General features: G+C 47.8%; 1 protein-coding gene across 1 annotated transcript; it reads left to right on the top strand.

Annotated features, from left to right (window-relative positions):
- Positions 1–1961: 1961 nt before the first annotated feature.
- On the top strand, positions 1962–5482 carry LOC100279712 (uncharacterized). Its single transcript, NM_001152671.1, is given in 7 exon segments — positions 1962–2516; positions 2709–2747; positions 2860–2930; positions 4167–4231; positions 4315–4404; positions 4522–4614; positions 4753–5482. Coding segments are annotated over 7 exon segments (1170 nt in total). The 5' UTR covers positions 1962–2106; the 3' UTR covers positions 5155–5482.
- Positions 5483–25487: the final 20005 nt, after the last annotated feature.

Genomic DNA, 25487 nt, shown 5'->3' with positions numbered 1-25487 from the left:
GTTATATTTACAAAATTACAAAGTATGTCATTCACCTTTTCCAAATCGAACGTACTGTCATCTTCAAATTGCACGCACAAGCGTCTCTTCTCCCACCTCCCACCGCGTAGTGTTCATCTGTCCTACAAATTATAATCTAGACAACCAAATAACTATCTATAAATTATAATATATATAAATTATAATTTAGATTATCATCTATAAACTGAAATAAACAGACCTTTAAGTCCCCTTTGCGTTTGCGTGCCAAAGACGGGAGCGGCGGCGGCAGAGTTCGCCGGCCGGATATACATTCCGTCATGAGCACGGGGGCGACGCTAGCTATCTTGTGGTTGGGATCATACGTGGACCCGGTGGACGGCCGGGAGCCGTGGGTGCGCTTGCGGCGCACGGTGGTTCGATTCGTCGGTCTGGCCGGTTTGCGGTTTGGGCACGTCACAACCGCACAGCCGCCGTGGAGCAATCAACTGCCGCGCGCGCAGCCAGATAACGCGCTAGCCCTCTCCTCCGTGCTGGCGGTTGTCAAACTCGTCGAGCGCCGCATGCCGCACGGCCGCCGCTCCATCCGTCCTGTCCTGTTGGCATGACTCCGACCCACCCACTAAGCTCCCTGTGCGCGTCTTACTCTGCGAGCTATTGCTAACTAGCATACGAATTGCTTAAGCGTCTCTAACGGTTGCTTAAGCGTTTCTATGGTGGTTCGTCAAGTGCACGTACGGTTAGCTAGTGCTATAGTAGCCCAATGTATCGAATTAAGGGCTGCTACTGCTAGCATGGTTCGTCAAGTGCACGTGCGAATAGTAGTGGCGGACTGGTGAGAGGAATTAGAAATGCATAAATGCGTTTTTATACCAATGGTTACGATTATCATAGAGTTTTGCTGAACATACTGATATTTGTATGCTTAGATTTTTGTAGACCATACCATACCGTATCATTACAAAAATCGCGACCATATTATAAACGTGAAACAAACCCGTCTCCGAACCGAATCTCTTTAGCTAATCCGACGTGACCCCGACATCTCCGGACGAGCGCGGTTTATCGTGATCGCACAGCGAAAACGCGCGGTGCGCCGTGTTTTGTACGGAGCACTAGTCTAGTACGGTAGTACCGCCCCGAGATGTGCCTGCACAAGGCACAGTCCCGCTAGCGTGCGGGTGGGCCTGCTGCGTATGCGTCGACGCTCCCGAAATTTCTGGATGCCCCCTGTTCCCGCCCGTTCCTTTCTCGCGCCACACGGCCACAGAGGCCGGCCGGCGAGAATCTAGAGATGACGGCGAGAGCCCCCGGCGCCGCGACGCTACCTAGGCAGGCCCGGCGGAGATAATAACAAAGGAGATAAGCGACGGCGACCGGTCGCCCGTCCAAACCCACACGGGTCCCGCGCCACCCCACGCCGTGGTCTCCTTTAACGGCTCCCCAGCCGCTAGCCCGGCTACGGTGACGCCACGCGGCCTGCTGCTTTCCCGCCGTCCACACGTTTGCCTGGAGAAGGTGAAGGATGCTGTGCTGTGTGGGGCCAGCCGTTCTCAGTCACGTCACGTGGGCCCGTGCTAGGCCACGACCCTCCGCCGCGGCTCCGGCTCGCCAAGAGACCATCCGTTCGGTTCTGTCTCCCGCTCTCTTGCCGCCTCCGCCTCCCCCACCCGGCGGGCGGGGCTGCGACTGCGAGAGCGCGGGCTATAAGATGAAAACTTCGCCTCCACTCCCCCCATTCGCGAAGCCCTGCTCAGCTTCTCCTCCTTTTCTCACCACCGGCCCCACTCGTCTTCGTTGCGTACGACACCAGAACCCGGTTCGAGAATCGCCGGCGGCCGGCTAAAGGAGAGAGGGTGATAATAAATCGATAAAAGGACGGGCACGACTTTTTTTTTCGGAGGGTGTCGTTGAACAGGACTGCGCTGGGCCTGGGACGAATCCATTTTTAGGGCGGTGCCGGCGCGATCGTTCCGGGATCGGCAGCTTTATCGGGGGGCGAGGGATCACGGCAGCGGCGGCGGCGACGACCGACCGACCGACCCAACCCGCCACCAGTGCCCCGCGGCCCGCGCCGAGGAAGAAGGAAGGGATAAGGAGACGGAGCCGGTGGTCGCAGTCGCAGGGATGGCCGGGAGCATGCAGGCGGCGGACGCGGCGGGCCGGCTGAGCGCGCTGCTCTCGCTGCTCGCGCTGCGCCGGCTCCTCGCCGTGCTGCAGCCGCTGGCCCTGCTCCTGCTCCTGCCCTTCCGGTGGCGCTCGCGCCCGGGGGCCGGGGCCGCGGCCTCCGCGCCGGGGGCTAGCGGGAAGAAGGGGAAGTCGGCGTCGTCGTCGTCGTCGTCGTCGTCGGTGGTTCTGCGGGTGCCGGCCGGGTCGCCCATGGTCGCCGCGCGGAGGCAGGCTTCCGCGCGGAGGGAGGTAGCCATGCGCCGGGCGCGGGAGGCCGGGCGGGAGTACGAGCTCATCCCCACCGCTCGCGGCGAGACGCTCTTCACGCAGTGCTGGTGGCCGCGCCCGTCCTCCACCGTTAAACCAAGGTGAGAGTGAGACAAAGGACACTCCCTCGCCTCGCGAAACTGACAAACCCAAAACAAAAAAATCCAGGCATCCCTGGGGCCTCTGCCCACGTGTTGTTTGCAACTTCTGTTCGTTTCTCCTCCTAGGAGAAAGGTACCTTCTGGTGTTGATCTAATTATTCGTCCTTCGTTGTTGGGCGATTTGTGACGCAGGGCGCTAGTTGTTGTCATGCACGGGCTAAACGAGCACAGGTAGGAACAATTCCTGCTCCTATCAGTTCCTTTCGGAATGAATTTTTCTGGCTATGCTGGTTTGTTGTCATGCGGATGGCTGACACTGACCTTCCTTTGATTGGTGTGGCAGTGGGAGGTACGATCATTTAGCGAGGCGATTGAATGATATCGGCATCAAGGTGTACGGGATGGACTGGACTGGTGAGCATCTATTTCCTCCTTTTTTTTAGTTGTCATGCTTGAAACCTTATATTATCACCTAACTAAGTATGCATCATGCATGTATGTCTGATTTTCGTCCATGTTGATGATTGTGTGATTCTGAACTTAATTAACTAGTGCCAGAAACAATTTTTCCAGCGATGACGAGAGAAGTGAACAAAAGATGCCAACTTCTCACTAGGATGAAATGCACACTTTTAGGGCCCCTTGGAATGTAGGAGTTTGTTCCATTTCATGTGTTTTTCATGTCAAAATGAACTGATTCTGTGAAATTCCTGTACAGTTCATGTGAAAATTTTGCATTCCAAAGGAGCCCTTAATTTTTCTGGTCTTGAATCCTGACAGTGAAATGCAAGGCTGTCTATTTTTTTGTACACTTGACTTTCGTGTCCATATACTTTGTTGGCTTCATTTTGACTGTTCAATCCTTGGTTGTCCGACTTCGATTCGATTAATACGGCTTCACTTTAGCTGTTCATTCTTTGGTTGTTTTCACTCCATCTTAATCCGATTCTAGTTTTATTGACCTATTTGAAAAAAAATAAAATTCAGGACCTTGATTTGCCCTTGACTGACTGACCTGCCAGCGAAATTTCAGAAACTTCTGGTGGATTCTAAGCCACGAGGCCTGCCAAAGCAGGCCTTGACCTTGAAAAGTTGAGTTGAATAATGTTATCTGGTTTGTAGCTGGGAGGCTTAGCTATGATACTTCTTCGCTTTTATGGTTGCTTTGGTGCTGCCTTCTTGCATCGTGTATTGTCTGGTGGTGGTGATCTGGGAGCTTAGCTTAGGTGCACCAGTTCAAAGGTTTCCCACCAGATATTGTGATTGAAGTGTTGATTAATTGAGTAAATTGTTGGCTCGGGTACTTAACTCTGTTTGAGGGATACAGATTGTTGGGTACACATCATCATTTTTTTTTTAAAAAAAAATACTGGATGGCCTATGAACTAATATTTCCTTTATTCAGTTTAGCTTCTCCTTGTTGAATTAGACAAATTACATTACATGCTAGGTTGAAGTTGCCCAAACTGTAAGAGCATAGAACGAGATTCTAGATTGTAACAATTAAAGGAACCTAATAGCAATACTAATAATGCAGCAAACTATTGAGTTCACTAATACTAGGAAATTTGTCACAACTGCAAGCACGCAATGAGAACCAGTGACAAATTTGTTAGCCTGATCTAACCTGTAGGTTGCGCTGTGTTACAGGTCATGGTGGAAGTGATGGTCTACATGGATATGTGCAATCTCTTGACCACGCTGTCAATGACTTGGTGAGAACAGTTGAATATCTTCGCAGCTATCTGAGCTGAGACCATCTGTGTAAATTATATCCAAAATCTTGTGATCGATGTAGAAAATGTACCTCAAGAAAGTGTCAGCCGAGAACCCTGGTCTTCCATGCTTCTGCTTCGGCCATTCGACGGGTGGGGGTATCATTCTGAAGGTAACGTCAGTGGCGCCATATGAACTGCACTGTTGCGTTGTGGTGCTTACTTCCTCCAAGAGTGTTGTTACTCATTTCTTCTCTGCTGTGCATTGTAATTGTTCTGATTCTTGACAGGCTGCACTTGATCCAGACGTAGAAACGCTCATCAGCGGTGTTGTCCTGACATCACCAGCTGTCCGTGTTCAGCCTGCCCACCCAATCATAGCGGTACGTCTTGTTCTTTCTTAAGCAATATATATAATCTACATGGATGTAGAAGCTTGCTACCAGTTTTGTGGTTATGATGTCCACAGACATGCACATGCCCGTGTCAAAAGTACGTTTGTTTTGTGCTGGCAACTGCAGGCCATGGCACCGATTTTTGCCCTGATCGCGCCAAGGTACCAGTTGACGGCGTCGCACAGGAACGGCCCGCCGGTGTCGCGCGACCCGGAAGCCCTGCGGGCCAAATACGCGGACCAGCTGGTGTTCACGGGCGCCATCCGCGTGAGGACGGGCTACGAGATCCTCCGCCTGACGTCGTACCTGCAGCCGCACCTGCAGCGGGTCGCGGTGCCGCTGCTGGTGATGCACGGCGCCGACGACCTGGTGACGGACCCCGAGGGCTCGAGGGCGCTGTACGAGCGGGCCTCGTCCGCGGACAAGTCCCTCAGGCTCTACCACGGGCTGCTGCACGACCTCCTGATCGAGCCCGAGAAGGACAGGGTGATGGACGACATCGTGGCGTGGCTGAGCCGCAGGGTGTGATGCGTTGCGGTGCTGGCCGTAGGTTTCGCGCGGCTTCGATCGTCTGCTGAGCGCGGAGGACCTGCAGGCGGAAGACGAAGACGCCTCGCCTCTGGACGGTGATGACGCGGTCTGGTCGGCTGCGGAGGTAGGGAGGGAGAGCCGGTGTGCGTCCTTGCTGCCTTAGCGCGGTGATGATCCGAGAGCGGCACAGGAGTATGGAGTACTAGTACTACCTACGGTGATGGCTTCACTCGCGCCTCCCGGGTGTATCCTGAGATTTTTGTCGGGGATACGTACGAATTTTGTAAAAATCCGACGACTGAACGAAGATGAGAGCATCTCCAACAACGTGACCTATAAAAATGCCTTATAATTTAAAAATAAGTAAATTTTATAGAATTTAGGGCACCAACAAAACACCCCGCTCCAACAGTAAAGCCTCAAATCTAGATTATAGGGCAGCCCACTACGGTGTAGTATATTTGAGGCACTTGAGAGGGTGTCCTATAGTTTTTTGACAAAATTTGTTGAATTGAGGCACTGTTGGAGTGATTTTTCATGTGTAGAGCCCTATATTTCAATTTGAGGCACTAGTTTAAAGCATTGTTGGAGATGCTCTGAGAGGCGTGAAAGTAAAGAAATAGCGTCCTGACCATTGACGCGGCGGCGATTAGAGCCGCCCGATCTGCCAACGGACGGCGAGGATTAACTCCAGCAGTCGCGACGATGAGGTCAGCAGGCGATGCCAACAAGTGAACTCGACGACGCAAGGCGGTGTGCACGTTGTCGTTGTCAAGTCGCCTCTCTGCTCTTTCCAGGTTGCCACGCACACCGCCGAGAATTACATGCTTGCCACCGAATATCCTTCGTCTTCGCACTTCGCTGCTGAAGCTCATGCTCAACGCTCGTAGTGTACATATCATCGTCTCAGTGTCTCAGTGAAAAAAAAAAATGCCCGGATGAAGAAGCTCAAGATGGAAGCCCCACTTTTTATTGATTGCTTAATAAGTATGGCTTGTTATCATTAAACTTCCATCCGATCAGTGGACATGTTGGCTGGAGGGTCAAAAAAGGCAACCCGTGGTATTGACTACTGAGGCAGCGTACTACTGTCGCCGGCCTTTGACAATTTTTCTATAATCGATGCAATAATTTGACATAAATAGGATTAGACCATGTTTAAATACTCTAGAGTTAATAGTTAGCTACTAAAACTAGCTAAAGACATTCGAATAGTCTATCTAATAGTTCAGGTATTAGCTACTTTTAACAAATTAGCTAATGGTTAGCTAATTATTTGTTACCTTGCCAATTCCATTCGACATTTTTAGCCAATTCCGGACGTCATTAGTTTATCGTGGTCTATAAAATGTAATTCATACCAGACTTTTTTCTTCACAATATACAAGTTAAACAGGAAGGCACATGTAAAACAGGATGAAATGAATGATAAAACTTGTTCATATTGTTTTTTTTCCACCAAGTATCTTTGAATTGAGCACCGCATGATTTGTCATGGGCAACACTAAGTCGTTATTTGAGAAAAAGATATTGTGATTGTAAACACAACGTCTATTTTGTGAGATAAAATGTTTGTCGCATGCTATCAATCTTTTTATCCTACCTGCTATGACTACGATAGAGATATTGCTTCATGCTAAGAAGTGTTGCATGATTTGTCATGAACAATCAATAACTGTAGTTGGGATATACTGAGCAGCAAAAGTTTACCTTCAAACAGAATATATTTATTGCATTATTTCCTACTATATTCCAGGTTTGACATTCTCTGCAAGGCTGCGTATGCAAGCTTAAAGCAGAGCTCAACTGTCACTGCAAGTAGATGTATGCAATGTGCTTGATCTTTCTGACTATATAATCATGAGTTTTACATACTAAATAAAAATCTTGCTGCTTTCTACAGGGGCTGATGCTTTAGAGGCCTCCGTTGCTGCTGTTAGCAAATATGGTGGTGCCAGCGCAGGATACCGCACAACGTTGGATGCCCTAATTCCTGCTTCTACTGTTCTGAAACAGGTTACTTCTCGATACTAGTTTATATTCCTACACGATGGTCCATGGTTATCTGATAAAATTACCGTGCTGAGCAGAGAGACTTGAGAGGCTGGGGATGATCCTGTGACTGCTTTCATCGCTTCTTCTGAAGCAGCATTAGCTGCCGCTGAATCCACCAAACAAATGCAAGCAAAGGTATGTATTCTCACCCTACTCCATATACTTTACGCTTAAGCTCTGTACAACCATAGTACTGTTGTAGTACATAAGAATCTGGATTGAACTTGCAGGCTGGACGGTCATCATACATAGCACCGCATCTCCTGGCTTCAATCCCTGATCCTGGAGCAATGGCTGCAGCTGCATATGGTACAGAGTCGCTGCCCTTGCAGCGAAGAACAAACTGCACACACAGTTCAAAGAGCTAGTAGCATATGATGTGCATTGTTGCTAGACCCAAAATAGGCTGACAGGAAAAAATCACCGGGGCATTTTCTCACTCCCCATAGATTTGGTTTCCGCCTGTGCTTTTGCATGGGCCGAGAAAAACGACTCCAATATTGTTTCGTCCTTCTTCACATCATACAAAGAGATGTTCGAAGAGTTTGTAGACGGTTAACAGTAGAGAAGCTGTAAGCAGGGACACAACCTTCTTAGCTTCTCCTCCAGTGGTGGAAGGATGCGCCGGCGGAACCCTCAGCTCCCGGCCGTGCGGCTTCCCCCTGTGAGTTGGTTCTGAGCTTGGTGTACCCTGTGCCGCTCCTTCCCTCCCTTCTTCGTCTTCTTCGCCCCCGCTGTCCTCGCTTCTCTTCCTCCCCCCCTTCTCGCTTGGTCTTCTTCGTGCTGGGGGATGGATTTGTCTCGTTTGGACTTCCGGCCGGGGGTGCTTTTTGAAACGGATGTTAGGCGTCGGTTTTCCTCTCCTGTTTGCACCGGAAGCCCGCGCTCCCCATCGGCATTCTGGCTTGTTGTCTCGTTTGGAAGATGCATCTTCAGGCTTGATCCTGTCTCGGTTGGTCATATCCTTCAAGCTGCTTTTGGTGGTTCTGCCAGGGGATTCATGGTCCTCCCGCTTGCCGATCGGGTTTTCCGCTTCACGGTTTCCTCCAGGGATGTTGGGTTTCACATCTACAATTCCAGATGCATTGTTCGTTCTGAATTCAAAGCTTTCTTCAACTTGTGGAACTCGGGTGGACCAAACTGGAACTATGAACTCAAATTATTCCTTCAGGAGGAGAATGCCAACTGGTGGTTTGTCTCGGGCAGGAAAAAAATCTCATTCGCTGATGTGGTTAGGCGCCCGCCATTGACTGGTGCGAATGCGGTCCCAGTTCGTCGACATCTTCGTTCTTCCTATTCAGCTGGAAAATTGATTGCTCCGAGGACTTCTGTTTTCAATAGATTGGGTTTCCCTTTTGGAGCTCGGGGTCCGAGGTTTCCTGCCACCTCTTTGACCTCGGGGGCCTCGTCGCGTGATCTTCATCGTGGGATTGCTCCTCCGGCGGGTTTTCCCAGGCTTAACGGGTGCAGGACTGGACGCGGATGTCGGGGCTATGATGATTGCTCCTTTTCAAATTCAAAGTCAATTTCAAATTCAACTGTTGGGCGGCCTTGGTCTCGTAGGTTGCAGTGGCGGCCTATTCTGCGTAATGGGCCCCTCAGGCCTGGGCTTGGTCTTGGAAGGCTGGATTTGTCGGGCTCGGTTTCCTCAGCCTTTCTCTGCCTTTTTTGTAAAGCCACGAGACATTTGGAATTGTTCTGCAAACGTAAAAAATCAGAATTTGGTTTCCCTCTCTCCTCGTTCCCTTCCTTCGAAAGTAACTGCCCTTTGGAAGGGTCACCCCGTCTCTTGGACTTCGGGTCCTGGTTCCGCTCTTCCTCCCAGTCTCTGACGGGTGGGACTCCCCCTTCATTTGCCTCCTTCGGTGAGTTCGCCGAGGCGGTTTTATTAAAAAAATCCGAACAGGCGCCAGAAACGTCCTTGGAGCTCGCGTTGGGTGTCACTTCAACAAAACCCCAACCCGCTTCTCCGCCCTTGGCTCTCCGGCGATCGTCTGAGAATCTGTCAATGGCGTACCGGCGCGTGGACCCGGGGCCGTTCCTCCCTCCAGGGTTCAGCGCCGCGGTGGTCCAGCATCGTGGGATTATGGTCAGGTCAGTTTCGCAGCGTTTGCCGCCATTTCATGAGGACTGGGCGATTATAAATATTCATCCTTTACCGGAGCACGAGGTCTTGTTCCCTGCGGTTAGGGATGTGGTCAGGGAATACCTTGTTGAGCATCATAGGGTTGGTGTTCGTGCCATTCAGCGCTCGCATTTGGGACAAGTGTTGGTGCAATTCCGTAGTGTTTTGGAGCGGGATAACTTGGTTCTGCTTGGTCCCCAGCAGTATTTGGACGCTACTTTCTCTGTGGTCCGTCACAATGATGCCTGGAACCATCGTGCCCTTCTCTTCAACCATGAATGTTGGCTTATGCTGCTGGGGTTTCCCTTGGATTATCGTTCTTCAGAGTATCTGCAGGCCGCCATTGGGTCGTTTGGGAGGTTGATTCTGTGGGAGGAGGATCGAAGTAATATCTCTAGAACCCTGCTCCGTGTTCGAGTCACTTCGCTGGAGGAGGTCCCCCAATTTATTGTTTTTTCGGAGGCCGAGGGCTTTGCTGGGGACTCCTGGACGGTGCAATGTGAAATTATCCAGCAGCTCATGCTTGGCGGTCAGGCTCAAGATGAGGACCCCATCCCTCCGGCCCCCGAGGATGGACATCAGCTCCCCCTGGCCTTCTTCGGGTTGGGTCAACCTTTGCCTCCGGCAGGGCTTGACTTAAACTTTCCTCCGGAGCCTGAGGGTGGAGTGTTGCCGGCTCAGCAGGATGACTTGGGCCATGGAGAGTGGGACCAGTTGATTGTGAATGAGCAGCCCATTCAGCAAGACCAACAACCCCCTTTGCAAGAGGAGCAACACATTCAGCAGGAAGAACTGCAACTCAGCAATCAGCACTCTGGCTTGTCATCTGATAGCTCCATTGGTGCTGGTCAGCTTGCACCCCCCACGAATGGTCATTTTGCGGTGAATGGTCATGCTCTGATTGGGAATGGAATGGACATCAATGTTGCCCCTTTCAATGGGCCTCAGGAGGTTGATGGACCGGCGCCTCAAGTGGATCAGGCCCAGGATTTGGAGGTTGTGCCCCCTCAGGCCCATGTTGATTTGCCTAACAATAATCACCATCAGAATTTGGAGATGAATTTCATGTTTCATCAGGATTGGCAGCCTGACCCCGTCTTTCAGATGATTGAGGAGAGAAATAGAGCTGTCCAGTTCTCTAGGCTCTGGGCAAAATACTTTGCTCCGGCTGGATTGACTGATCACTCGGTGACGTCCCTGAGAAGTGGGCACCCTTTTTTCTTTCGAATCTTCTTCAGCCGGAGTCTTTCAACTGGTCCAAGACTTTTCTTCTGTCAGATATCCCTTCAAAGTTGCAGGAGCAAGGAATGAATTCCATCCCTTTTGTGGTTCCTAAGGATTGTCCAGTTGTCCCCTCCCTAGAGGATGTCACCTCTGGGGTCTCCAAGGATTCTGTTGGTTATGGTGGGCCGACTCCAATCATTGTGGAGTCAGGACTCAGAAGAAGCAAACGATTGAAGGAATCACGTGCTAGGTTCAGGCATGGGGCATGTCCAAAAAGGAACTGCCTCATGTGCCAACATAACTTCGATGGCCCACCCTCGCTATCCTCCAAGGTACTACGGAATCTGGGCACCAGGCTTTGTAACCTGTCTGAGGATGACCTGTCTGAGCAGAGGCTGAAGCAAAAAAAATCGTCTGTGGGACCTGTTGGGCCGCGGAGGGTTGACAGGAAGGACCTGGCAGATGAGAAAACTGATGATTCATCTGATGAGGATCAACAAGACAACCATTAGGCGGATGGTGGGGGATCTGGGCTTGTGTGTGGGCCCCATTAACTTTTGGATGTACTTGGTTTTACTTTTGGTTCTTGCAGGTCTTTTGGACTCTGGGCTGGCACCTGGGCGTGCCTGTTTTAATATTCTGTTAATTTGTGGGTTGTGGACTGACTTGGACTTTATCCACTGGTGTGGGTATGTCCCAAAAACTTCTGGTGTTCTCAATGAGTAATCCCAATTCTGTTAACTTCATGGAGTGGTCTGTGCTGAGCCACAATGTTAGAGGAATTAACTCTACCGCCAAGTGGAATGCGATTCGTTGTTCAATTCGAGATGCGGGTTATGAGGTTGTTTGTTTGCAGTAAACAAAGAAGGAGTTCCTTGATTTGGCCTACCTTAAAAACTTTTGCCCTGCTCCTTTTGATTCTTTTGCTTTTGTTCCCTCGATGGGGAACTCGGGCGGATCTGTTATCATTTGGAAGAGCTCTAGGCTTACCGGAAATGTTATCTTTCAAAATAATTATGCCCAATCGGTGGAATTCACTTCAAACTTGTCGGCTTGCTCCTGGATCATTACCAATGTTTATGCTCCTTGTACCCATCATGGGAAAATTGATTTCCTCAACTGGCTGCATAATATTTCTATGCCTCCTGACAAACTTTGGCTCCTCGTTGGTGATTTCAATTTAATCCGTCGGCCGGAGAACAGAAATAGAATTGGGGGGGGGATATTAACCTTATGCTGAAGTTCAATGAAGCGATAAGCAATTTAGACTTGATTGAAATCCCTCTTCACGGGCTCACGTACACTTGGTCGAACAGACAGAAGGAACCACTGCTTCAGAGGCTTGATTGGTTTTTCATCTCGCAAGAATGGTCGACCGTCTTCCTGGACTCCTATGCTAAGACAATGCCGAGGGACATCTCCGATCATGTTCCTTGCTTGGTTTCCTTTAAGTCCAAAATTCCTAAACCTACGATTTTTCGGTTTGAGAATTTCTGGCTTGAATTGGATGGTTTCATGAACCTTTTTCAAACTACTTGGAATGGGATCCCTAGCATTCTCGACAAGGGCAAGAATCTGACTGCCAAGTTCAAATATGTTAGGAAGGTTATGAAAGAATGGCAGAGATCGCTGCCAAAAATTGATATAACGGTGAAGAACATTAAGTTGCTTATTGAGCTTATTGACAACATGGAAGAGCACCGGGATCTTTCTGTAGAGGAATGGAATTTCAGGGAAATTCTGCAACAAAAGGTGGCTGATTTGCTTAATATTCAAAAAATTTATTGGAAGCAGCGTGCGGCTATTCGGTGGGTTACTGATGGAGACATCTGCTCTCGCTTCTTTCACGCCCATGCCACCATTAAGCACAGGAAAAATTCAATCCCTACTTTGACTGATGACAATGGGACCATGTTCTTTGAGCATGAGCATAAGTCTGATCTTCTCTGGGAGGCTTTCAAGTGCAGACTGGGGTCGTCCGACTTTTCAGATATCGGGTTTGACCTTTCAGAACTTTTAACTACCAATGAGCAATTACAGGGGTTAGATTATCCATTTTCTAAGCTGGAAATTGATAGCATCATAAAACTCTTACCTTCAGATAAATCCCCGGGGCCAGATGGTTTTAATTCAAATTTCATCAAGAAGTGCTGGCATGTCATTGCCCCCGATTTCTATGATCTGTGTGATAAATTCTTCCATGAGCAGGTTTGCCTCAGAAGTATTAACGGATCATTCATTGTTTTGATTCCAAAGATAGAGAGTCCTATGAAGGTGGGGGATTACAGGCCAATTTCTCTTCTAAACAATAGTATGAAAATCTTAACGAAGCTGTTGGCAAACCGTCTGCAACCGTTCATGCCCCGGTTAATTCACAAGAATCAGTATGGTTTCATCAAGGGGAGGTCCATTCAAGACTGCTTGGCCTGGGCCTTGGAATATATTCACCTTTGTCACTCCTCAAAAAAAGAGATCATTGTGCTCAAGCTAGATTTCGAGAAAGCCTTTGACATGGTTGAGCATGAGTTGATTATCCAGGTTCTGATCCACAAAGGTTTCAGCCCTAAGTGGATCAACTGGATTCGGAGCATCCTTCACTCTGGCACTTCCTCGGTGTTACTTAATGGAGTTCCTGGTAAGCCATTCCATTGCAGGAGAGGGGTTAGGCAGGGCGACCCTCTTTCACCCCTACTGTTTGTCCTGGCAGCCGACCTTCTTCAGAGCATCATCAATAAAGCTAGGATGCGGAATCTTCTCAAGCTACCTTTGCCGGATATTGGTGAACATGATTTCCCGATTATTCAATATGCAGACGACACTCTTCTGATTTTGGAAGCATGCCCTAAGCAACTTTTTTTCCTCAAGGCAATCCCCAACTCTTTTGCCTCTTCTACTGGCCTGAAGGTTAACTACAACAAATCAAATATGTTCCCTATTAACGTGTCTCCGGATAAAATGGTGATCCTGTCCCGTACCTTCAATTGTCAGATTGGCGAGATGCCATTCACCTATCTTGGCTTGCCTTTGGGCCTAGTGAGACCTAGAAAGGAACACTATTTACCTCTTATTCAAAGGATTCAAAGGAGGCTGTCTTGCTCCTCAAACTTTTTGTCTCAGGCTGGGCGCTTGGAATTGGTAAATTCAGTCTTCTCAGCTCTACCAATGTTCTTCATGTGCATGCTCAAGATTCCTAAAACCATCATTAAGGAAATTGATATTTTCAGAAAGCACTGTCTGTGGAGAGGAAATGACATTAACTCCAAGAAGCCACCTTTGATTGCTTGGAATTCGGTCACTCAGAGGAAAGTGAATGGTGGGCTGGGAGTTCTTCGCTTGGAATCTCAGAACGAGGCTCTTCTAATTAAATTCTTGCATAAATTTTTCAACCATAGCGACTTACCTTGGGTGCATCTGATCTGGAACAATTACTATCTAACTCGAGGTCTCCCTGGCAATAGAAGCGTTGGTTCTTTCTGGTGGAAGAGCATTGTAAAGCTTCTGCCAAACTTCAAAGGACTGGCTATCCCCGTTATTGGCAATGGCAGATCAATTTCGTTCTGGGATGATCAGTGGAGTCAGGGCATCCCGAGGCATATTTTCCCAGAGCTTTTTTCCTTTGCCAAAAACTCAAAAATGACTATCAAAGAGGCCAAGGATCAAGAGCAGTTTCATGGTCTTTTTCATTTACCTGTCTCTGATCAAGCGTTTGATCAATTTGTGGTGCTCAAGGGGTCCTGGGAGCAAATCGTTCTTAATGATGCTCACGACCGATGGAAGTACATTTGGGGGTCGGACAAATTCTCGTCCCATAAAGCTTACAGATCTTCCATGGGCCAGATGCAGACTCATCCTATCTACAAACTAGTTTGGAAAAGTAAATGTCAGCCTAAGCATAGAGTCTTCTACTGGCTGTGGCTCAAAAACAGGCTAAACACCAGAAATATGTTGAGAAGGAGAAACATGGAGCTGGATTCCTATTCTTGCGAAAACTGCCTTTGGCAAAGAGAGGAAACCCTTTACCATCTCTTCCTCAGATGCAACTTCGCGAAAGCCTGCTGGAACTCAATTGGCATTACCCCGCCTAGAATTTCCAATCCTGAAGAGGCATCAGTGAACCTCATGCACCAGCTCAACGTTCCCTTCTCTATGGAGATCATTATTCTTATGACTTGGAGCATCTGGAAAAGCCGAAACGAGTGGCTGTTTTCAAACAAAGATCCCTCGGTGCTCCGCTGTACTCAGGAATTTAGTAGAGAATTACGACTGATCATTCATAGAGCGCGGGGGGAATTTGACACCTCAATCCCGAATTGGCTAAGTTTGTGGCAAACATAGGAATAGTTCTTTCTCTTTCTTTTTCCATTCTTTTTATTGATTGTAAAAGTACCAGGTTCTAACCTTTTCTTTTCGCTTTCTAATAAAATGCGCAGTAGGGGTTTCCCCCTCCTGATCCTTAAAAAAAAAGAGTTTGTAGACGGTACAAGTTAAGGGAAGCTATGCTTTTGCACACCCGTGATATCTCAGCATGCTGTCAGTGTTGGGAATGACCTTTGTTTATTTTGCCCGAGTTTCATTTTTAATGGTGCACATTTCAGCTGGCCAACTGCAACGTTAATCGAGCTCATAGTGTCAGTAGTGTGAATGATCTTTGTTTTGCCGAGTCCCGTTTCAATCGTGCACATTTCTGTAGGACAACTATAATGTTTATAAAACGTTGCCCTTATCCAGGGGTAGTACTACTGTCGAGGACTTGTAATGATTATTATCCGGATGAGTGATCAACACCTCGCCGAGCTAGACTAGACTAAGTAAAAGTTTTACACGTAGGGTCTTTTCGTTTTGCTCTCAATCCATATGAATTAGATGAGATTGTATGGATTTTAATCCTAAATAAGTCAAAATCTTTTATAATTTTTTCCAATCACATCCATTCTATATGGGATAGGAATAATCGGACAAGGCCTTAGATTGATTTTAATCTACTATAGATTATCATAGTAATCATAAATTGATATGTTTAAAATCAATCTATTTTCTATGGATCAGTACTTTCAAACATGCCCTTATTCTAAGGACAAAGCACCGGTTTATTTAATGGGCTTACTGTCTCAAGCAACTTACTCTATATTCATCCTCTATACATGTCTTTTACAGTCTCCTCTAAAAGATTCTCTCCTCTATATCCTCTTCATCTCTAACAGAGTCATCTATATCTCGTCCTTTATACATAAATACCGATATTAGACATATTTTGCTTTTAATTTTTGCACATATGTATTTGTCATGCTCTTAATGTATTATGTTTGCTAAATCTATTGTTTAAAGTATGGAAATTAATAGAGGAGAGAAGAGATAAACTCTATATATGGAGGATCCAGCATCGCTCTTTAAATTTAAAGGACCGTTTAGAGGACGATGCTAGATACGTAGAGGACGACCTCATCCTCTAAATTTAGGGTACAAAAGTCTTTAAAGGTCCTTGTTGGAGTTATTATTTTCGCAAGTGCGGTAAGATAGACTTGTACGTCTCTCGATATAGATGTCAAACGGACCGTTTGATACGACACTGTCACTAACACTAATAGCTACGACACTACTAGTAATCATGTCATATCGTACCAATACTAATATCTAACCATTGGCCTAGACAATGCACTATAGTGCTTAATCATGTTATGCCGGTACTATACGATACTAATACATAATAGTGCCCATGTAAGCTCAATCACTATTTCACTTTACAAGCTCAAAAAATTTAGAAGCTTATTAAGATTATATATATAATTTTAAATTTGAACACTTATACCATTATAAAGTGATTTTTATGTTTAAAATCATAGTGAATCACAATTCACAATCACATGCACACACCACAATCACATTTATAGACCACCGGTTGATCTATATCGTGACTAATCGAGTTGTGTTTATGCCAACTTATCGTGCCGAGGTGGCGGTGGCGGCCTAAACACGGTACTAGACCGTGTTGTGACGACATGCACTATATAAATTCATGGCCGTGATGTAATTAGTGTAGACCTATTTAGCACGGTCCAGTTGACGATCTATAGTCTATTTTCTGGACCGGCTGCAAACAAACAAATCTGGTAGCTACACTACTACAGCATACCTCTGCACAGGCGGTCCGGTTAGCCTCTACACAGGCGGTTCCAGGAACCGCTTGTGGTGCACCGCCTGTGATGTAAAACAACATCACAGGCGGTCAATAAAAAACCGCCTGTGAAAAACACAGATTACAGGCGGTCCAGTTCAAAGGAACCGCCTGTGATAGACGCACATCACAGGCGGTTTCTTATCCTAGCCGCCTGTGATAGACACACATCACAGGCGGTTTTTTATATAAGTCCGACTGCATACAATATAAATCACAGACGGTTTTCATTATACAGATTCATATATACAGAATTTTGAAACACAAAATATACACAGATTTCATACACAGATTATACACAGATTCACACAGATTGCATACACAGATTTCATACACATATTACAAGTTCCATAACAGGTATAATACACAGATTCATCCACATATCAAGTTCCATCATCATACACAGATTTATACACATATCAAGTTCCATATACAACTAAACATCTCAAAGTTCCATAGACAACTAAACATCTAAAGTTCCTAACTAAAGACCTAAACACTGTGTGATATTGTGTACAAACTTAGTTCTGGGAATTTTTGCAAATTTCCATTTGTATTGTAGAATAGCCCTTGTTGATGAAGAACTTCACGGCGCATAAAGTAAAGCAAGTCTCTTACAACCTTAGCAACGCCGACGGAAACCATATCTCTTTCTAACCATTCAGCATTGATCTTGGATTTAGGAACCTGCAATGAAAGCAAAAAACAAGCGGTGCTAAGAGTAATGTGATGAGCAACATTAATATAACATAAAAATTGCAACATAGACAATGATAGCGAACTTACATCCTCACGATTGACCATGTAATGGAAGGTGACACGACACCATTCGCATACATAATAACCGCACAGGACAGTACCCGAAGGTTGTTTGTCACCATATGGAAATAATGATATTGACAAATTAGGCTTGTCCTCTGGATGTTCGCCGCCAAGATCTTTCCAATAAAAACGGTATGCACTGCATATAAGAATAGCATTGTGAGATTAAGAATACATTTGTTAAGTTGTAATAAGTACAAGTGTGCAATAATAATCATACTTCTCTAAAATCTTCAAGAAGTCATTATACGTAGCCTTTTCCATTCTCAGTGAGTCGAAGACCACGACTTTACCATCCTTTGGAAAGATTATGATACAAATGTAGTGGTCACTATATAGACATAGACGAAAACACATGTTAAGATCACGATTGCCATAATTTATAGTTCAAAATTAAACCATGTCGATAACTTACTTAAAGTGGTGCGGAGCTATTATTAAGTCCTTGCCATGTTGTACATGATTATACATGGCTCGTCCAATGTATGCCGCCATTACCTTCATTTTGTTTCTCTGCTTCTGTTTGACGGCTTTCTCAAATTCAGCATCGTCCAAGTCTTTGTATTCTTCTCCATGCCTCCGAGCAACTACTTTGTAGCGAGCTTGGGATATCATCAACGGGTCAAGAAACCCTGTCTTAAGTTGTTTCTTCTTATCATCCATGTATTGCATCCTACGTGTAATAGTGTTAATCGTTAGACTCTCGTTTATGTGTGCGTGTACAAAACTAATAAATATGAAAGTTTAGAGGTACTTACAAGCAAAAGAGGGTTAAGTAGTTGGTTTCCATCCTTTGTCAGTGGTACAACGACCAGAGATCGTCAAAGAATAAATGCCGCACAGGATCTATATGATCATTGCTCCAAAATGCATCTTCTGGCACAACAAATGTGAAGTCCTCGAGTTTGTATTTGTTGCTAGCCACCATGTACCACTCATGCATTCTAATCTCCGGAGTCGACAACTTAGAAAGTTGCACCGTCGTCAAGAACGGCCTCCCATTCACAAATTTTGGAGGAACATCCTCCTTCTTGTATACCGAGATATTGGTTTTAAGACGTAATGATTCTCAAGTATGAATCATTCCATCTTCTTCCCATACTTCGAAATTGTCTATTTGGGACCGTGTGCCTACTCCATGAGATGTTGATTCCGCTTTTGATTGATTTGTCATAACTCTCTGCAATTTATGCAGGTAGCGTGCCATTGATTCTGACGGTTTCTTGACATCGTCAGTGGCGATTCGCTTATGAATTTTCTTTGAAATAGTTGGCCCTTCAACATTGGTGCCAACCTTTGGTTCCTTTTTGATGTTGACGTCGACATTCTGAGGAACAATTTTGTCTATGCCCCCCTGGTCGAGTTCCTTCATAAGAGGCGATATGATTGTTTCAACGATTTTTTTGGAGGTCGGTGTCAGATCTTCCTGCACCATGGGGTGTGGAATGATCGAACTATCTTTTTGTTGCATTGGTGTTGAATTCGGCTCATCACCCAACTTGATGTCGCGTCGATGCCAAAGGACCAACTCGTTCATTGCCTCCTGCAAAGTTATGATCCCCTCAACTGGAAAATCTATCTCCCAATCTTCACAACCACTGTCTGTGATTTCTAGAACTTGGACCACAACATAGTGTGGCGGGACAAGATTATCCTTGTAGTTAACAAGTCCTGGTTTTACCAAACCAGTAGCAGCTTGCTTTGTTTTTGTCCCAGATCGATTGATTGGAATATGAAGAAAGCAAGGCTTGTCCTCAACAATATCGTCTATAGGGTACTTGGTCAACTCTTGCACAGATCCTACGCTGCTAGGGACTATAGGTGGACTCATGTGGCTTGGCTTGAGTTCAAATGATATACATTCTGTTTTCTTCATTTTGTTCATCACGTCATTAATAGCCTTTTGTACCCTTTCATCAATAGTCTCTTCAAGGGTCCTTTTCGACTTCTCGTGTTTCCTATATGACGATGCATACTCTAGAAAAGCCTCTCTCCAGGAAATCTTAGAAGAGATTCCCCGAGCCCGTCCAGTGTGTTCAGGATTGCCTAGTGCTGCAGTTAGTATGTCATTCTCCCTTCGAGGCTTAAATTCTCCTTTTTTTCTCTTATCTGCATATTCTTGAATTTTTGTCGAAACTTCGCCTACCAATTCTGGATGCAAAAGTTTGCCGTCCTCACTCAAACCTGCCCGACCTAAGATCCAACGAATAGCTCGCTCATCGATATCTTTTAATACTGGGTCCAAAGTGCCGTTAGCTATAGCTTCCTCGATTATCCTGTTCCACTTCACAACTTTATGGTGATATCCGGTTGACCCCAGGCGATGGGGGTGTTTGTTCATCTTCACTCTCTGAGAATTAGTTTCGCCCAGTTCTTTGGCCTTCAGTTCGGTCTTCTGACGAACAAATTCCTCCCACTGAGCTTGAGTGATTTTCCCCATTTTCTTGGGCGGAGGAACCTTATTCTTCTTAACAAATTCCCTATTCATCTCGGCCTTCCACCCACGAAACATCTTGGCCATAGCAGAGAGCATCGACTTCCTTACTGCATCCTCTGTGCCTTTTGGGAACTTGAATGACTCAGACAACTTAGCCCATAGCTTATTGCGGGTGTCTTCATCTAAATCCTTCCATTTTTGAAGTGTGATTGGCACTATATCTCTAACAGTAGACCCACAGGAATTTCGAAACTTTGTAACCACGTCAAGTTGTTCTTCAGGAAACCCCTCTGCATTTAGTTTTGTTACGTACATAACTGCACCTTCTTTCATCTGATTCGGACCTCGTCGCCCTCGTTTCCGCTTATGTGAAACGGATGATTCAGGCATCGGAGCATCCTCCGTGTTTCGTGTAGAACATGCATCCTCTTTCTTCTCTTCATTTGAAATCTATATAGTGAAACAATTAATGGCCTTTCATATATGAACATTATTTTAGAATATAGTCGGCATATTTCTATTTACCTCTTCATCGTTGGGAATATAGTCGGCATCAAGCTCATCTGATGTTTTTTTCTTCCTTGGAGGTATAGTGGGCATCAAGATCACTTAGCACCCCACCTAAGAGAAGAGAAGCACACACATGCAGCCGGGGCGGCTGCAAAATTTTGTGACCACACATCCGGACATAGTACACCGGCTCACCATCGTCTGGCCCCTTAACAAGCTCGCAGACGTCTTCAGCCTGAAGGTCGTTTGCTATCACCAAATGTTTCCAGCCATCGGTGAAGCCCACAAATAACGGGAGGTGGTAGACTACAGGGTTTAATCTCTTCTTGGGGTCCTTCAGCATTATAACATCACAGCCATGCCTTCTCTGTCTAACTGCATTGGAAAGTGCACTTCTATCTGCGAGCTTGCTTCCCGACCCGATTCAGGCATTCCGCCGATGCCATTCTCCATATAAGTCCCAAATAGAGAATAGGGATGAGGTAGTCAAGATTGTAGGCGCTAGTGCTCAACTTCTAGCATATATAGATATGGACACAACTCCAAATTTGGTGCTACTCGGCACCATCAATATCACTAGAAAAAAAATACATCAAAGAGATCCACTTCCCAATAGTACTCGAAGATAGTTCATTGACTTGACACTCTCTAAGAGGTTCATACAAAATACATTATCTCTAAGAGTGAAACCTACGATACTCATATAGAGTGAAACATCAACAACCCCTTGACTGGCCGCTATCATACTCAATTCCAAAATATTTTTCCAATATGTCGGCTTGAGTAAGGAGATCTGGGCTTGGGAGTTCCTCCAAATCATCTGCAGCTTCATCATCTTCAGCATATTGCAGGGCTTCATCTTGAATAATTTTAGCCCTCTTGGAGTCAGCATACTTTTTGATGGACAGAGCACACTTCTCAAGCATGTCACATACATCTCCAATTTGAAACAAAGTGGTCTTAAGTGTGTACACTGATTCCGGTTCACTAGTATCCACAACCCCATCAGTCACTAGACTGCGAATGATGTCAACATGTGTCTCGATGACTCAAACTGAGCTCTCAACCATGTCAAGTGGCTCTTTTTCCATCTCTAAAACTGAAAATGGCCAAGTCTCACAATCAAAATTGAGATCGCAACAAAGGCAGGGATCAGAGGGAAAACAAGGATGTGGCTTATAGGGCAAAAAGAGGGGTCCAAATAAAATTGTCATGGCTATGAACAAGTCAAAGATGGGAGATTAGAACAAGTCTTATAACATAGGGTTGGTAAGTAAAGATAGGTAGTCAAAAAACTAAGAAGGGAGATAAGAACAAGTCTTATAACATAGAGAGATAATAACATTGTTGTTGGGGCGAAGGCAAAGACGCCACCCTTCGCTCGTCGCCTTTCGCTACAGTCGCTGGTTTGACGAAGACAAAACGGGCAGGGACACCCTTCGCTTCATTCAGCACCAGACGAAGGCCAGCAGTGACGTCTCCCCGCAGCACGGCCTCGTCCTGCTCTAAGGCCCACGTGTGATCTGGCCCATTGTAACGGGCCCCGCGTGGCCGCCTTTGTGTTACGGGCCTAGTTTGTAAAGGCATTCTTGTAATTACAGCTTGTAACCCTGCTTTATGGGAATATTCTGGGGATAAACTAGGTGTCTGAGGGCACATGCGTCCTTAACACAAGGCGCTGGGCACTCAGCTACCTATAAATACCCCCGCACAGTGCCCGTGAGAGACTAGAACAACAGAGCTATTGCCCCCGTGCACGTAACCCTGTTGTCACCACCGTTCACCCTTGTTGGCTTCCTTGCTGCTGAGAGCAAGTTCCAACATTTGGCGCCCACCGTTCGTGCCACGACAAGACCACCCGCGATGGCACCCAAGAGAGCTAACCCGAAGGCTGACGAGGCTGCGAAGGCAGCACTGCTGGCCGCAAGAAAGGGCAAGGCCCTCGCCCTCACCCAATCCACCCACCAAGAGCCCACTGAAGACAACATTCCCCGCACCTGCGAAGACGACACCTTCCGCACCTGCGGGCCCGAAGGACAATCGCAGCCGCCCCCAGGCTTCGCCCCAGTGGAGGGCGCGGATCTCACCGAGGACGGCGAGGTCCTCGGCGTCTCAACAGAAGAACAGTTACAGCTAGCTGCGCGCCCTGCGCCTCAAGAACCGCAATCTCCAGAGGCAGAAAGAGATACTGGAAGCCAAGCGCCAACGTGTGTCCGCACTAGCCAAGGTGCGGCAGATGATACGCGACGAGGAGCAGAAGGCCCAAGACCTCGAGCGCGAGATCGCGCTGATGCAGCGCGAAGGCCACCTCGGTCTACAGCAAGAGCCACCCCTCCAGCAGCGCGCGCAACCGGAGGACACGCGCGAAGGCCACCTCGGCCTGCAGCATGGCCCACCCCTGCAACACCGGGCGCAGCCGGAGAACCCGCGTTTCCCCAACATGACTACGCCTTCCAGCACGGCGCGCCATTCCAAGGGGTCAACTACCTCGACGAGCGAAGTCCCCTGGCGCCACACCTGCAAGTGAAGCCTTGGCCAGCTAACTTCCGAGCAGGGGCATATCCCAAGTACAACGGCAGCACCGATCCCGCAATACATAATGAGTTATCAAGTCGCCGTTGCATCCGCCGGAGGGGACGACGCCACAATGGCGAAGTCTTTCATCATCGCCCTAGAGGGCCCAGCACTCACCTGGTTCACCAGATTGCCTCCGCTGTCCATTGATTCGTGGAGAAGTCTCAGGGACAAGTTCCTTCTCAACTTCCAAGGGTACCGCCCAGACACCGACGCTTTGGCCGAGCTCTCGCTTTGCAAACAGCTGGAAAAGGAGACTCTGCGGGAGTATTACCATAAATTCTTAACGCTCAAGTCACAGCTGCCCTCCGCCGATGATCAGATCGCTATCCACTACGCCATCAGTGGCCTTCGGGCCGGCGTCCTCTACAACCACTGTATCAGAGATCCACCCAAGAACCTTCAGGAGCTATATCAGCTCTTTGAAAAATATGCCAAATCCGAAGAGCTCCACCAGCGCAAAGTTGAGTCACAGCGGAAGCCCAAAGATGCCCCGCAGTCCAGCCGCACATGGACGAGGACTCCGCAACCAGACTCCGGCCGAGATGGCCGCAGTCAACAGCAAGTGCACAACATCGCAAACCAGCAGCCTGCTGCTGACCCCCCTCGTCGCCAGGAATATCCCCCCCAAGGCCGCGGAAACGGAACTCGTGGCAGGGGCCGAGGGCGCGCGCAGCCGCCGCGCCGGTTCTACTGCCTTTTCCACGGCGAAGACTGCGCCCACCAAACCAAAGACTGCCCCGAAACGAAGGCCACCAGAGACAGAATGGCGCGGGCGCAGCCAGCCGACAATCCCAGAATTGTCGCGCACAATTACCAGCCACCCCCCCCCCCACCATATATCCACGCTCCCGCTCCGCATCCACCGCACCACGCTTACCAACACCATCAGGAAGTACAAATCGTACCTCCTCCACCCCCACCACCACACCAGCAACACCAAAACATCCCCCATGCCCCAAAGCAGGAAGACTTCGCCGATCAACCATATCGCGGAGTCATTCACATGATAACAGGGGGGTCCAGCACTGACCTCGACACCAAGCGGCAGAAGCGGGACCACTACCGCAGCATCAACCATGTCGCGGTCACCGGCCCAGTCGTGCAGACGAAGTGGTCCCACATACCGCTAACCTTCGATGCACGAGACGTCGACCTGCGCAGCGCCCCCCACATCGACGCTATGGTCATCAATTGCAGCGTGGCAGGCTGGGACCTACACAAAGTCCTAGTCGACAACGGCAGCCAGGCGGACATCATCTTCCTCCACGCCTTCGACCGCATGGGTATAAGCCACAGTCTGCTCAAGCCTTCGGACAATCCGTTGTATGGCTTCGGCGGCAAGGGCACCTTTCCCGTTGGCAAAATAGAGCTTCCCCTCTCCTTCGGTGTAGCACCCAATGCCCGAAGTGAGCAAGTAACCTTCGACATTGTTGACATGGTATATCCGTACAACGCCATCATGGGCCGGGGCTCCATCAATAAGTTCGAAGCTGCCATCCACGGACTGTACCTATGTATGAAGATACCAGGTCCGCTAGGCGCTATCACGATCTACGGCAACCAGCAGACGGCGCGCAACATAGAGCGGGACTTCGTGCCTGGTCAGAGGAACGTACACTGCCTCACGACCCAGCGCGAGGTCCCCGCGCCCGCCAGCCCAACCGATAAGCAGCACGAGAAGGCACAGTTGCAGAGCCAAGACGGAACCAAGACTGTTCCCCTTGATCAGGCCACGCCCAAGCAGATAGTCACTATCAGCGAAGACCTTACGTCACATGAAGAAGAGAAGCTTCTCTGCTGCCTGGCCAAGAATAAAGATGTCTTCGCCTGGTCTGCCCTAGACCTGGTCGGAGTCAGCCGATCCATAATTGAGCACAGCTTGGGAATTGACCCTTCGGTGCGACCAAAAAAGCAAAGGCTCCGCAAAATGTCCGACGAAAAGACAGAGGCCGCCAAGGCGGAAGTGCACCGCCTCCTAGAAGCTAAATTCATCGAGCCAGTGGCTTACCCCACGTGGCTCTCCAATGTCGTAATGGTGCAGAAAAAAGCGGGAAATGGCGAATGTGCATAGACTTCACCAATCTCAATAAGGCCTGCCCGAAGGACAATTTCCCGTTGCCGCGGATCGACAAAATAGTCGATAGCGCGGCCGGATGCGAGGTCATGTCACTCCTCGACTGCTTGTCCGGCTATCACCAGATATACATGAAGGAGGAAGACAAGGCTAGCACCAGCTTTATAACACCCTTCGGCACTTATTGCTTCATCAGGATGCCGGAGGGACTCAAGAATGCGGGGTCCACTTTCTCCAGACTCACCAGAACAGTACTCGAAGGGCAGGTCGGTAGAAACATATTTACATATGTGGACGACATCGTCGTCGCCAGCAAGAATAAGGAGGACCACCT

This window comes from Zea mays, chromosome 5 (genome assembly GCF_902167145.1).
Source record: "Zea mays cultivar B73 chromosome 5, Zm-B73-REFERENCE-NAM-5.0, whole genome shotgun sequence".
NCBI lineage: Eukaryota > Viridiplantae > Streptophyta > Magnoliopsida > Poales > Poaceae > Zea > Zea mays.
The sequence above is the reverse complement of the archived record's forward strand: the minus strand, read 5'-3'. Positions and strand labels throughout refer to the sequence as shown.